This window comes from Trifolium pratense, linkage group LG4, assembly GCF_020283565.1.
Source record: "Trifolium pratense cultivar HEN17-A07 linkage group LG4, ARS_RC_1.1, whole genome shotgun sequence".
NCBI classification, from domain to species: domain Eukaryota; kingdom Viridiplantae; phylum Streptophyta; class Magnoliopsida; order Fabales; family Fabaceae; genus Trifolium; species Trifolium pratense.
Window position 1 is genome coordinate 3,402,160 of NC_060062.1, and position 14,533 is coordinate 3,416,692.

General features: G+C 31.8%; 2 protein-coding genes across 3 annotated transcripts; one reads left to right on the plus strand and one right to left on the minus strand.

The window, feature by feature from the left end:
* Window positions 1-903: 903 nt before the first annotated feature.
* Window positions 904-7,805, plus strand: LOC123921702 (cytosolic enolase 3-like). The gene is made up of 13 exons (XM_045974350.1): window positions 904-1,189; window positions 1,292-1,446; window positions 2,737-2,911; window positions 3,797-3,868; window positions 3,976-4,092; window positions 4,588-4,668; window positions 5,012-5,088; window positions 5,186-5,289; window positions 5,438-5,536; window positions 5,630-5,715; window positions 6,513-6,599; window positions 6,844-7,041; window positions 7,449-7,805. The coding sequence occupies exons 1-13, from the start codon at window positions 1,085-1,087 to the stop codon at window positions 7,512-7,514; spliced, it is 1,422 nt and encodes a 473-aa protein (XP_045830306.1). The 5' UTR covers window positions 904-1,084; the 3' UTR covers window positions 7,515-7,805.
* Window positions 7,806-8,683: 878 nt separating this feature from the next.
* On the minus strand, window positions 8,684-11,159 carry LOC123882325 (adenylate kinase isoenzyme 6 homolog). 2 transcript variants are annotated; one of them, XM_045931173.1, is made up of 4 exons: window positions 11,057-11,159; window positions 9,621-9,871; window positions 9,141-9,286; window positions 8,684-9,058 (listed from the first exon to the last, which is right to left on the minus strand). In XM_045931173.1, exons 2-4 carry the CDS (start codon window positions 9,819-9,821, stop codon window positions 8,872-8,874), a joined length of 534 nt encoding a protein of 177 aa, XP_045787129.1. In that variant the 5' UTR covers window positions 9,822-9,871; window positions 11,057-11,159; the 3' UTR covers window positions 8,684-8,871. The 2 variants fall into 2 exon arrangements, with proteins under 2 accessions (XP_045787129.1, XP_045787130.1); XM_045931174.1 differs by having other exon boundaries at window positions 9,621-9,823; window positions 11,057-11,135.
* Window positions 11,160-14,533: the final 3,374 nt, after the last annotated feature.

A 14,533-nucleotide genomic window follows, 5' to 3' on the forward strand; every position in this document is an offset into this window, starting at 1 on the left:
TATAATTATTTTTACATAAATATAACTGCATATAAATCTTTGTTTTTTTTTTTTGAAACAACATATAAATCTTTTATTATACAACTAATTTTGGAATCAAACTGACACCCAATATTTTGAACATGGAAATGATTAAGTATAATATTTTAAGATGGCAAATTTACATTTTTTTTGTTGATCTTTTTACTACCATTCTCCAAAGGATTTCAAGTATGTAATACCTCTAGCTAGCACTTTATGTGAATTAGGTATGATACTCTCTAATGTCGTATGATATTTTGCAAGCATAGATAAATTTTTCGAGTCATGATGAATTATAGTGGATGGCAAAATTCTTTCTCGAGATATTTAACATTATTTTTAAGATTGAATTGGAATCCATAATCTTTAGTTAAATTGAAAGAGATCTTTTATCATCTCATCCACCTCAAGTATAATAAAAAATATATATAATCCTAAAGAATGATAAAAAAATATAATACAGCAAAGTTTTTTTTTTATAAGTTATATTACACTAAAGATTTTATAAAGTTCGTTTTTTACTAGAATTTTGATAAAGATTAATTAAGCATAAAATGGTAAATGAAATTTTGGTCTAAAATTTTGTGTGTATTTTTCTAAAATTTTGTGTGTATTTTGATAAAGATTAATTAAGCATAAAATGGTAAAAGAAATTTTGGTCTAAAATTTTGAGTGTTAAGTTAAGTTTGTAACAACAAAATCAATTAAGCAACTTTTTTTTTGTTTTTTGTTTTGTTTTCACCCTTTGGTAGGGGCCCTAGTATTCCAGAGTTCGGGGCGAGTTCTGATATCACGTGGTTTCAGTCCCCTCTCAAATGCAGTTGCGGGAATCGAACCACAATCATCCCTACAAGTTCAGCGCCGATCACCACTGATCCTACTAGCATTTGGTTCAATTAAGCATCTTTTATATTGTGAAGAAAAAGAAGAAACTAATTTTAAGCAACAAATATGATACGACTGCGTTTAACAAGAACCGTTCTGAACACAATACTTGCATCATTGAACTGAATCTGAGCTCCGAGAGCACGAAGAAGAATCAGTTAGTTAGTTAGTTGAAGAAATGTCAGTTCAAGAATATCTCGATAACCACACGCTCTCCCGTAAACTCGAAGACGCCGTCAATGCCGCCGTCAGAGCCAAAACCACCGATCCCGTTCTTTTCATCGTAAATTCATTTCATTCATCTCATTTTTATGTATTTATGTGTTTTCATTATCTGAATTTCTAACCGAATATTAATTTCGAGGGTTTATGATTATGAACACAGTCGAATCACATGAAAAAAGGAGTACAATCGGTAATCACAAAAGTGAAAGCGAGACAAATCCTTGATAGTAGAGGAATTCCAACTGTTGAAGTCGATTTGTATACTAATAAAGCTATGTTTCGTTCTTCGGTTCCCTCCGGCAACTCCACCGGCATGTAAGCTGTTAATTATCATCCGTTTAGATGCATTCAAATTGAGTTTTCATTGAGTTAATGTTAATTGTTGTGTATATTGGTAATTGGTAGTATAGTTTTATAATCATTTGTTAATGTTATGTTATCAAATAGCAGCGTTATAGCCTAGCAGAATTTGAACAAATTATTCTTGGTTTGTAAAAAGCTAGTTAATACAAAGTGTTGTTAAATAGAGGCTATAGTTGTGTTATGACCGGTGTTGTCAAATAGTGGCACTACTAGAATTTGAATAAATCGTTATTGCTCCGCAATATGTGATTTAGTACAAAATATTGTCAAATAGAGACTATAGCGGTGCTAAAGCATTATAGCATAATGAAACTTGAACAAATTGCTATTTTTTGCAATATGCTATTGACATATGAAGCACGAACACTCCTTGGATTTGGTGTGTCCTTGTGTCGGATACGCATTGGTGTCTGACACCGACACGACAACAACACATATGACTAAATTGACTTATGTCATTTTCTCAAATTATTATTGGTATCGATGTGTCGGCTTCCGTGTCTGTGTTTGTGCTTAATGATAACTGATCAACATGATTCATTGCCTAAACTTTCTATGATGAACTGCCTACCAATGTGGCAAGGCTTATTATTTGTGAATATAAAGTGCATTGTCCTGTCTATAGCATAGCAAAATTTGTTAATTAATGTCATCAACATCAACGCTGGTGTTGTCGAATAGCGGCACTACAGATAGTTTGGCAGAATTTGAACAAAATGCTATTGTTATGTGGAAATCTATTAAGTACGGAGTGTTGTCAAATATAGGGTACAGTGGTGATATAGCACTGTAGCATAGCGGGATTCGAACAAACCACTGTTTTAAAAGCATGTGTTGATGTTATCAAATACCAGCGTTATAGTGTAGAAGAATTTGAACAAATATCTGTTGTTCTGCAGTACGTTAGTTAGTACAAAGTGTCGTCAAATTGAGGCTATGTTGGTGTTATAGCACTATTGTATAGGAAAATTTGAACAAATTGTTATTTTCTGTGATCTGCTATTGACAACACGGATCAAGACAGTTTATTGTCCAAACTTTCTATGATGAACTGCCTGACCAATGTGGAAAGGCTGATTTGTGGATGTAAACTGCATTGTCCTGTAACGGTGATTTTCTGATTGGGCTCAGTATTCTGCTCGTGTTGGTCTTTTTTTTTTGTTGCTAGGAAGTTGACCATTTTTATTGATCAATTAGGGAATTAGATTAACGTTGACTTTTTGGGTTGGTGGTTCATTTTAGGTATGAGGCTGTTGAGTTACGGGATGGGGACAAAGGTGTATATCTGGGAAACGGTGTTGCTAAAGCTGTTAAAAATATAAATGATAAAATCTCTGAGGCGTTGATTGGTATGGATCCAACACTGCAGTCCCAGATTGATCATGCTATGATAGACCTCGACAAAACAGAAAAGAAGGTATTTTAACATCTTTCTTCTGGGAGAACACAAGTTTATTTGGTAGTTAAAAGTTAAATCCATTTTGTGTATCTGTATTGTTATGTTAATGCTTCTGTTATGTCACATTTTAAGACAAATTTGGAAACTGAGTAGGGGAAAAAAAGGTCAACTTGCCTAGTGAGATAAAGCTCGGTTATTGTTGCTTCCTCTCTTGCTCTTGTTCAGGATAGGAGTTATAGCATTCTGTAGTTATAGTGATGGATTCAAGATCATCAGAATTAACATTTTGTTTCTGTTACCGGAAAGGAAAAGCCGTCTATCTCAGACATTTATTTATGACATGTTGTAGTTAACTTAAGTACATTTTTGTTTGGTGGTGGGTAACTAATAGAAAACTTTGCCAATTTTATCATAACATTGATCAATAATACAGTTGGGACGATGCTCGGTTCTTACTCAGTAGTAAGTAACTCACAGTGAGGGAAATCATTAGTTTCATTCTCTACATTTTCACTGTTCTATTCTCTATCCTTTCGTTTTTCATCTCTTCAACAAAGTGCATACTTAGGTTAGTAGGAGATTTTTTTGGCTTTTGGATTTGCATTTCATTGAGATGGGAATTCATAATTATATCTTTTATATTAGTTCAAGTAAAAATAAAATACTACAGTTTAGTCAATGTGAATTGTCCAAATCTACAATATCAAGTGATTGCTTGTCTTTCTTCCATTTTCATCCAGAGAGCTTGACAAAGTAGTCTGTGTGAATAATTCTTATGACATACATACATTATGAACAGATACCTATGCATGTTTGAATTGTTCGTCTTAAAAGATAGTTCTATCTAATTCTATAACAATTAATAATTTTTTAATCTGTTTTGTGTCTAATTTTTGTTTGCAGGGGGAACTTGGAGCAAATGCTATATTAGCTGTGTCCATTGCTGCATGTAAAGCTGGGGCTGCTGAAAAAGAAGTATGGCTTGTCATTTGATATTTTTATCAAGTTCATTTGAAGTTTAATCTGGATATAAGTTTATTTGTTCTGTCAAGTAATCATGAATATAAAACAAAAAATATCAGGTTCCACTGTACAAGCACATTGCTGACCTGTCTGGAAAAGCAAACCCAATGCTTCCTGTTCCTGCTTTTACTGTTATAAGCGGCGGAAGACATGCTGGAAATAATCTGGCCATCGAGGTATAGTTTTTATTGTAGATTGGTTTCTCAGAAATATTCATTAGTGTTTCTGTTATCTTATGTCTATTATTTCCTCTGAAGATGCTTATGAGCAAATTTTCGATCTTGAGCAACGAAGTTAAATGGCCATTGTATGTGGACATATACTACTCCGTCCCAAAATATAAGCAAAAGGAGGTCAACAAAAGTGAATGTATCTGGACTAAATTTTAAACCAAATACATCAACTTTCATTGACCAATTTTTGCTTATATTTTGGGACGGAGGGAGTATATTATATATCGAGTTAGTTATAAAATAACCCGTGTAACCAACATTTAGTCGGTTATTTGTTGCTTAAATTAGGAAATTGGATTGTTGTGATTGATTTTGTTCTTAATCTGACCTTTAACCATCAATAGATCTAGTTACTTCTAAATCTATATGCTTCCCCTGCTGCTTCTTAGTGATTTAAATTCTTTCATATTTGAAAGCTTTCTCACACTATTGTTATAGGAAATCATGATTCTTCCAATTGGAGCAAGCAGATTTGAGGAAGCACTTCGAATGGGCTCTGAGACCTATCATCATTTGAAGGTGATTTTGCCTTCTTTTTTTCACAATCCTATTTTTTTCAGTGTTTGTTTTGTATGTTTAGATATCTTTTCTCATAATCTCACACTTAGTATTGTTCCCTATGTTAGAATAATATCAAGTTTAATTGTGTTGTGTTGCTGTTTAGCTCTCTTGCAAGTTACAATGATTTAGATCCTATGCTGTTACTACTATTGTCATTACTCATTACTTCTGTTGCTGCTTACAGTTCCTATTGCCTTTACTTTTGTTACATCGGTATTAGAGCAAATAATCCTAACAACCACTTTGAGATATGTTGCTTAAGCTGATACATCTATTTGTTTCGTTCATGACAAAAGGGCAGGCTGTTATTACAGAAAAATTTGGGCCACATAACTGTAATGTTGGTGAAGATGGTGGCTTTGCTCCTAATGTCTCCAGGCAAGTTTGTCTCCATTCTAAATTGATTACTTCTAGAGATGTTGTGATGTTATAATCTTATTTCTACTTTTGAGCTGACTTTTTAAAATATCATCAGCTTTAGAGAAGCCCTGGATCTTGTAAAGGAGGCCATTGGTAGAGCCGGTTATGATGAGAAAATAAAGATAGCACTTGATGTCGCTGCTACAAATTTTTGTATTGGTAGGTAATTATAATTTTCTGTCACTTATTTGGTTTTATATTCTTGAGAAGATGGAAACTGCTGATTCTTGCATACTATATCATTTCCTATTGTTCATTCAACGTTAACCAGTTTATGCTGTTCTATGCATGCTTTTCCCTAAAATAGGTAAAAGATATGATCTGGACTTTCAATCTCCTCAAAAGTCAGGACAGGATTTTAAGTCAGCAGAGGATATGATGGAGTTGTACAGGCAACTATGTGTTGGTAAATCAGTCTATCTTACCCTTTCCAACTGATGGTGCTCTAAATTATTTAGGCATTACTACATATTTATTTTTTATTTTTCTGAATTTGTAGAATACCCAATTGTATCAATAGAAGATCCATTTGACAAGGAAGATTGGGAACATTTCAAGGACATCTCAAGTCTTGCAATTTGCCAGGTATTATTCACTGAAAAGTTAATATTTTATTGGAATTAGTCAGATTTCACTCCATTCCTTTTTTAAGTGTCTTTTTAGGTTTCAGTATGCTAACCTTAGAAATCTTCTTTTTTAATTGTATTTTATGATATTAGTAGTAATAGCTATTTTTTGTTATGGGTCTTGCTAATGAGTGCCCTTAGGGCACTCTTTAAGTATTCCAAATAAAGAAGTTATTTAATCAAAAAGTTAAATATTTCAATTTTCAATGCATTAAATACACACATTTTCATAAAAAATTACTATTTTAGACTCTTGAAGAGTTAAAGAGTTCCCTAAGGGCAATCATTAGCATTTTCCCATTTTCTGTCTCTGCAATGGATAAAGATTATAATTGACAAAATAATAATTAATGTAACATTTAACTTTGAATATGATAAATAAAAAATTATGTTTTCTAAAAAATCGACACTTCAAAAGAAATAGAGGGAGTATTTCTTAAGTAGCTAATAATTTGTTGGAGTTAATGAGCAGCATTCAATATTTCCTATAGTTCAGCTGTGCAGCCAAAGTTTGATTCTCTTTAGTAGGCATTACCATTGTGGAGGTTATAGTTTTGATGAAAATTAAACAAACAGGTTATTAGTGTAACAATGCCACGTTGACGCATTAACAGGTCACGTAGGAAAGAGATGGAAAAAAATGTAATAAATAATCTTTTTGTCACCTTACAAAGGTTGAGCATTAGTAAGGTTGCTTATTGGATACTGATTAGAACTTCTGTTGATATAATTTCCTTCATTTGAATGATTCTGCAGGTTGTGGGGGATGATCTCTTGATGTCAAATGCAAAGCGCATTGAGAGAGCAATAACTGAGTCTGCTTGTAATACTCTTCTTCTTAAGGTAACTGAATATTGTTTCAATGAACTTTCAAGGGGTTGCTTTGTTTCAATGAATTTTCAAGAGGTTTTCTGCTTTTTATAATATAATAGATAATAGGTGCTAAATTTTGTTTGTTGGACACTATCCTGTTTCATAATTAAGTATTTGCTTTTTCGTGCAAATACAAGATCACAAGTTACAAAACTAGTTTGTATGAAAGAGAAAAATAAACATAAAAATGTGACTGTTTCCCATTGCAATCCAGGTCAACCAAGTTGGAACTGTTACAGAGGTCATTGAAGTAGTGAAACAGGCGAAGGAAGCGCATTGGGGGGTGGTGACGTCTCACAGAAGTGGAGAAACTGTAGACTCTTTCATAGCTGATTTATCTGTTGGCCTTGCTGCTGGTCAGATTAAAGCAGGAGCTCCTTGCAGAGGAGAGCGGCTAGAAAAGTATAATCAGGTCTATTTCTGGTTCTTATGCTGATTGTTTTACTGCATCATTATAGATTATGGCTAGTTCAAAATTGTTTACAACCATGTTTTCAAAAATTGACGGCAGTTTTCTGTGATAGTCCTACATTCACTCACTCACAATATCAGTTGATTTGAGGGAACTTTGTGTTTTTCGTGTACATATTGTTGTTTGTTCTAGTAAAGTGAAACGAAGGAAAAACATCGTAAGTAAAAAAGGAAAACGGTGCTAGAAAATCCTGCCATGATAGGATCCAGAAAAGGATTGAGCTTCTCATGAGTCTATTATAGGCAATCATACTTTACATTTGCAATGCGATGAATGCATATTTCTTCTTTTTTTACTTCTTTGACAAGTGTACATAAAGTGTAACAACGATCTGAAATTTGATACAGTTACTTCGGATTGAGGAGGAGCTTGGAGATCAAGCAGTTTATGCTGGTGAAGATTGGAGGCAGTAAGAACAAACAATTTCTTTGGGTTGATTTTTTGAGATGCTTTCCTTGCGAGTTTGATAGGTTGAATTTGCTGTTCGAAAGAAAAAAGATAGATTGAAGTTCATTGTAGTACAATATAAATACTTTTACAATGTATTTTTTTGTTTGTACCAAATTTTTACATAGTGTTGCCTCAATTGTGCTAGTAGATTTCAGCAACTGTATGAATGAGTATTTAGAAATATATACATGAGAAAATGCAGCAAACGATATTGGTCAATGAAATGAATGCAATTAGTCATTTTCCACGTTTTAGATGCTAGGGACTCATGTTCATCATCCTACAAATATAATTCTATATTTCCCACTTGAAATTATGAAGACACAATTAGTACTTTTGAAATATATTCTAAATTTACGACACATTATCACTCTAATACAGCGATAATTCAGAACAAATTATTATTCTTCAACATATCTATCATTTTTCAAAATCAATGCGAGTGTTCCTAGCACTACTCTTGTGTTGTATTGCGTTATATATATGTTTCACTTTTTCAATTTTATAATACCCAAGTTATCTTGTTCAAAAAAAAAATACCCATGTTATTTAAACTTAATTGAATTTTAGTGTCAATAACCATTATGTATTTATTTTTTTACGCAATTATGTGTTTTTTTAATTTAAATTTTAAAAAGAATTTATTATTAAAGACAAATTTTTACATAATACATACAAGGTAGAGCAATCACAATTGCCTTGTACAGTTCAATTGTTAGCAGCAGTGGCCTTGATATGCAAGGATCTGCATTTGAAGTTCTCTTTAACTATGATGTAAATTTAAATTAAAAGAAAAAAGTGTTATTGTGGGTGCAATTGTCCCACAAAAAAATATCCGGTCAAATTTAGCAGTTATGAACACTTAACCATCGACGTAAAATTTGATCAATAATTATTCTTTCAAAAATTGAACTCAGATTTTTTTCCAATGATTTGTTCTAAGAAGAGTTTATTTAAAACAACAATTCCTTTTATATAATGGTATATAGAGGTTCCTTTTTTTTACAATGAAACTAAAAATCGAACTCAGAACCCCATGCATACTATTCAAACTCTTCACCACTAGATCAAACATAGTGGCTTATATAGAAGTTCCTTTATATAATGGCATAGAGGTATAGATAATATTTCATTTGATCCAAAATAACTACCTCAAATTAATATTGTTTGCATCACAGTCATGATTTTTTGTGAAACGAATATGAACTAAAATATTCTTACCCTCACATCTTTTCAGTTGTCTAATTAAAAACCCATAACATAAATGTCGAAAATACTGCAGACCGAGGAATGTGAACCCCTTATACTTTTTGTAACACCCTATACTGGGATGGACCAATTTCTGATCCAATCTGTCAAAGTTGCAACATTTCTACTAATGTCTTCAATATTATCGCTTTTCAATGCAACAACTTTGTCCTCCGCGTAACTTTCTTTAGCCTCCTCAAGCAAAATTTGAAAGATTTCACATTCAACATTGTTGGAAAGCTTGGAATCTTTGTACCCTCTATCACAGAGATGAAGAAAGTTAATACTGAAAAATACAATTTAATCGCAAAATCAACAATCAGCAACAAGTGATCACATACCTCTTGCTCAAACGGTCATACAAAACAGAGTTATCAGTTTGAAGTACAACCACGCAATCAAACCATCGCTCAGGAAAGAAATCACAGCCATGATAGTCCACAATGTTCCCTCCCTCTTCCATAACATCCTCAAGTTCATCACACACCTACAAAGGTCATGTAAAATATACACATAAACATTAGAAGAAGAATGCTCTTTTATCAGGGTGCTGCAACTGAAAGAAGTTTACCCATTTAGTATATATTATGGCATAATACTGAAGAGTCGTTATCAAGAACAGTGAAAGGAGGGAAATGTTTAAGGATGGATGCAAAAGGGTTACATATTAGAGGAATAACAGCACGATTTTTAGGGGCTAGTGGATGGGCTAACAATTTGAACTCCGGTTCTTATGCATGTAACTAATGCATCACTAGCAACACCAAACATCACAATACAAGAACGATCTCAACTATCTAAAATCTAAATTGGTGGCTTACCAAATCTTCATTAAGAATGTAAGAATCAAGCTCATCATCCCAGCCATCATGCAAGTTTTTCTCTTTGACCAAATCACCAATATTGATGTGGTTGAGCTGAGTGGCTTCAGCCAGAGCAGTTGACATGGTTGTCTTTCCTGTCCCTGGTGTACCAGTCACCAAAATGTTTGGCTTCTTTCTCTTGCCACTTTCTTGCGCCATGACTACAATACACTTTCCAGTGAAGATATTGAACAAACTCTCGAGGATTGCTGCATTATAAAGTAATTAGTTCAATTTCAGACACAAACAAATCTTTCAAAAGTATTAATCATTGTAAAAAACAACTTGAAGAAACACGGTTATATAGAGAAGAAAAGTACAATCAACATCAACTTGAAGTACTCATGAGTAGTGCTATAGTATTTAATTTAGATCTCCAACATATATATAAAAAAAATTATAAAAAAAAATAAAAAACAACTAAGATGATACAAGAGCTATGATAATCATAATAAAAAGAAGCTCACATCTGTCATCTGAAGACAACGGTGCGTATCAAATTTAAGAACTTTATGTGTTAAAATAAAAAAGCCTGCTAAACTACCATGTTTATATATATGAAGTCATAGCTTCAACCCGAACATATACATTCTCCACCTTATTCAAGTAGAGAATCATTGTATATTTAACAAAATTTCCCTGACACTTTAGATTAGCACATACTAGATAACATTGCATATTTAACAAGATTTCCCTGACACTTTAGATTAGCACATACTAAATAACATTGCATACCAAATTGCAGCAGAGAAGACATAGAAGATGAAACAAAAATCATGTTCAGGTAAAAGGTTTCACAAACAAAGAAACAAAACATGCTACCAAGAAAATCTTGTTCCATAGGTGAATTGTTTGTCACATAGGATCTAATATTCTTCTTCTTCTCGCTCTCTATTAAAACAAAAAGTTTAACTAGTGCAACCATACTGTAATTAACCATCGGTGTATCATCAAGAAAGCTGCCTATAAGTTTATGAAGACAATGTAACAAGCTTATGAAATTGCAATGAGCAATATAATTTAATGGGCATATCAATATTTTTTTATAATTATTATGAATTATTAAGAATCACTACAGCATGAAATTAACTATTGCTGAAATGATCAAACACGATGAAACAATCATGCTAGCTCACAATTAAAACACATAAACTCGAAAATTAACACTTCAAAGAGACCCAGAAGTTATTTCTGCATAGCCTAGTTACACAAGATAACGTAAAATTGGAAGAAATTGAAATCTATGGTTGGGTAATTTTATCAAACAGCTGGTGCTCAAAACGTGGAAAATAAGTTGTATACTAAGCAGAAGCTCCTTTGATTATGATTCTAACATGCATCTAAAATACGGAGACCCAGAACTCGAATTTGAAAGAGAACTGACTGACAAATACCTCTGAACTGGAACTCGAATTGCGACGGAGAAAGATAAACGATTGGCGACACTTTTGAGACTTGAGAAGTGGTTGAACGATCTTAACGTTCGGTTTTTGTAACATATATGTAGTTTGTTCTACATGAGATTTAATCTGGATCGTCTAATTTATAATTAATGGATAAGATTTAAAACATTGTAAAAATTGTGTGAAAAATTACTGTAACAAATCTAAATTTGTACTCTCTTCGTACCAAATTATAAATCACTTCTCAATACCAAATTATAAGTTAAAGTTACCAATCCAATTTATATTTTTTATGATAGTTTTGATGAGTTATTATAATTGTTTTAATGATAGGAAAAATTATTTCTTTTAAAAAATATTCATTTATCTATAAGTTTAATTAGCTAATGTACCGGTACATTAGAAATCATCACATGTACTATAGAATTTTTCATAAAAGTTAGGAAGGTAGAATACAAAATCGTGGCATGAATATCTTTTTTAACGGCTACTTACAATGTCATGTCATTTAGTTCACGGTTGTGTATGAATTATTGATCTTTTTACAATTAAAATGTGCACAATTTTAAAGCTCACGCACTTAAAGAAAAATTAATTTTTTTTCTTTTTCTTAAAAAATTAATATATTCACAAAGTCCAACCCGTCTAGCCAGATGGCGGCACGCGCAATGTGTGTGATATTTGACAAGGAGTGTGTGGTCACCCATTTACAAAACTGAGTACTCCTTGGGACACACCCCAAGATGACACTTTTCTATATATAAACACTTCTAAGAGGTGTGTTCCCTCCAATGTGGGACTTAGAAAAGCTTTTTTCAATTCACGCTTCTCTTAGTTCATAACTTATGTTTATTTCTAGACCAAGTTTCTTCCTTCATTTTCAACTAACATATTTGTCGTTGATTTATGGAATCTCTTTGAGTGTATTAGGTAGAGGGAAAAAAGAAGGGAGAAGTTAGAGAGAGATAACACTTCTCTAATCTCTTGCTTGTTTGTGGTGAAAAAGAAGAAAGAAATATTTACAACCTATGAAATCCATGCTTTTTTAGAATTAAACATCGTATAAATATAAGTAAAAGTATAGACTTGTTCATTCGTAAGAGAAATTTGAAAGGTGCAATACTTATGTGGCAGAACTTTGGGGTGTTTTAGAAGAGTTGTATTTGGCGTGGGAGTGTAGCTACAGGAAAGTGGAGCTTCAAGTGGATTACAAAGTGGTTGTAACTATGCCACGGTGTGAAAATGCTCTTGCCAATTTGGGTGGGATGTGAGTATACGCCGGGCAGTGTCGTATCTGAGGGGGCGAGAAGTGCGACGCCCCTAGGCCCCCAAATATTAGGGCTCCCAAATTTTTTTAGGGATTATTATATATGTCAATAATCTAAAATAAATAAATATTAAAATTCTTGTGAAAATTTAAAATAATATGTCTAAATATCTTGTTAATATTTTAAATTTAAATATATGTTACAATTATATTTACGATAATAAATTGTTAGAAGTTACTGTATTGTTTATATTTTTGTTTTGAGTGTATAAAAAAAAATTTTTGTTTAGAATCTTTTAAGATTTGCTTCTTTTATAAATATATATGATTTAGAAATATATATATTTAAATTATAAAAAGTATGAGAGTATTCTTCATATAATTGCCTCTCGCATCAACAATGAAGTTTTTTTTGTCAAACTGTCTCTCGTATTACTAGTAGGTATGCAAATTTCTCTTATTTTTCTTTTTTGTATGTGTTTTGTATGAGTATTTTGATATTAAATGAAAAATCCAATGTTTATTAATAATTCAATTTTTTTATACTATTTAATAGTTAGGTTCAAATTTTGATATTAAATAAAAAATTTAATGTGTTTTCTTTATTATTAACTGATGTTTTGGAAGTGACTACCCCACATTTGATTGTTGTTTAGTTATTTTTTTAGGGGCATCGACCCCTCTTATTGCGAAACAAAATAAAAAATATGCCTACGGCCTAGTTTTTTTTTTTTTTAATACATGCATGATTTTATCTACTAAAATTTAACTACCATTTTATAACAAAAAAAAAATTGACTACTATTTAAAAGAAAAATTGACAGGGCAATCATGCCTTATTTTCTAAAATGTTTTCTATAAGACCGGTGCCTATATTTTCTATAAAAAATTGACAGAGCAATCAAAAAAGCTCCAAAAAAGTGCCTACATCTTCCATGCATAATTGACTGTGTATGTAAAGAAGTTTTACACTATAATCAATACAGGTTATAAAAAAAAAAACACTATAATCAATACAAATTAAATTCAAATATCTTTTTTTGTCAAAAAAATAATCATTATTAATATTAAAAAAATTCCTTTTTAACAATCAAATTTATTTTATTGTTTTTGCTAAAAAAAAAATGTTAAATTCAACACTAGTGTCTACTAAATATTTCATAAAAGGCAATTTCTACCAAATATACCACAAATTACGATTTACTTGAGATTTTAAAAAAAAAATCTCAACTATGATTTTGTATATTTTTATGTTTGAAAAAGAAAAATATAAACAAAAAACCCCAACTGTAGTAACTAGTAAGTTTTTTTCCCTACCACCTCTCTCTCTCTCTCTTCACGTTCCCCATTGTGACTGTGCAACATGGCGGTTCCGGCGGTGTAGGTCTGTTCTTCATCCTCGTCCCCTATTATTGTATTATTTTATTTTTTAATCTATTATTGTTTTTTTCTTTTAAATTAGTCACAAAAGTTAGTGTAAGCACAATTTAGCAAATAGTGTAGGAGTCTGAGTTTGAACCACGATTCTCACTTTTCTCCGCTTAGGTTGTGTTTGGCAAACCTTATTTTTAGCGTCTACTCTCTTCTTCAAAAGGTAGGCCAAACATATCTTGCGAAAGCGCTAAAAGTCAAAAGTTGCTTACCTTATTTTTAGCCTCTCCTCTCTTTTTCAAAAGGTAGGCCAAACATATCTTACTCTCTTTTATATCAATAAATTTTAAACAAAAGTAGGTTTAAACTATGCGTTCATATGAGATGGCGCACGTCAACCTGAGTTTGATTCTTACCTTGAGCATGGAGCGTTAAAATTCTTATGGATAAGTTGCGATCTATTTATGTCTCATAAGGCTCGAAAATTGTCCCTACAATTGGGCGTGAAAGATATAAGTACCGGTCTTGGAATCTCATGCAACACTTTTTTCATTAATCTTATTATTACCCCTGCTTTGATTTTTTTAATTCTTTTGGTTTTTTTTTTTAATTCTGAATTCTTTTTGTTTTTCTTATAGTAATTTACTAATTTAGTGGAAAAAAATACGTTGTGTATTTTTTGCATTACTTATTTAATGGAGCTTAATTTGTGAATTATATTTTATACGATTGAGAAAAGATGGTTATTTTTTTTATAACAAATATTATAGAGAATTTTCACAATAATATTTACACTTTATTTTATATTTTAAGGTTGATTTTATTTGTTC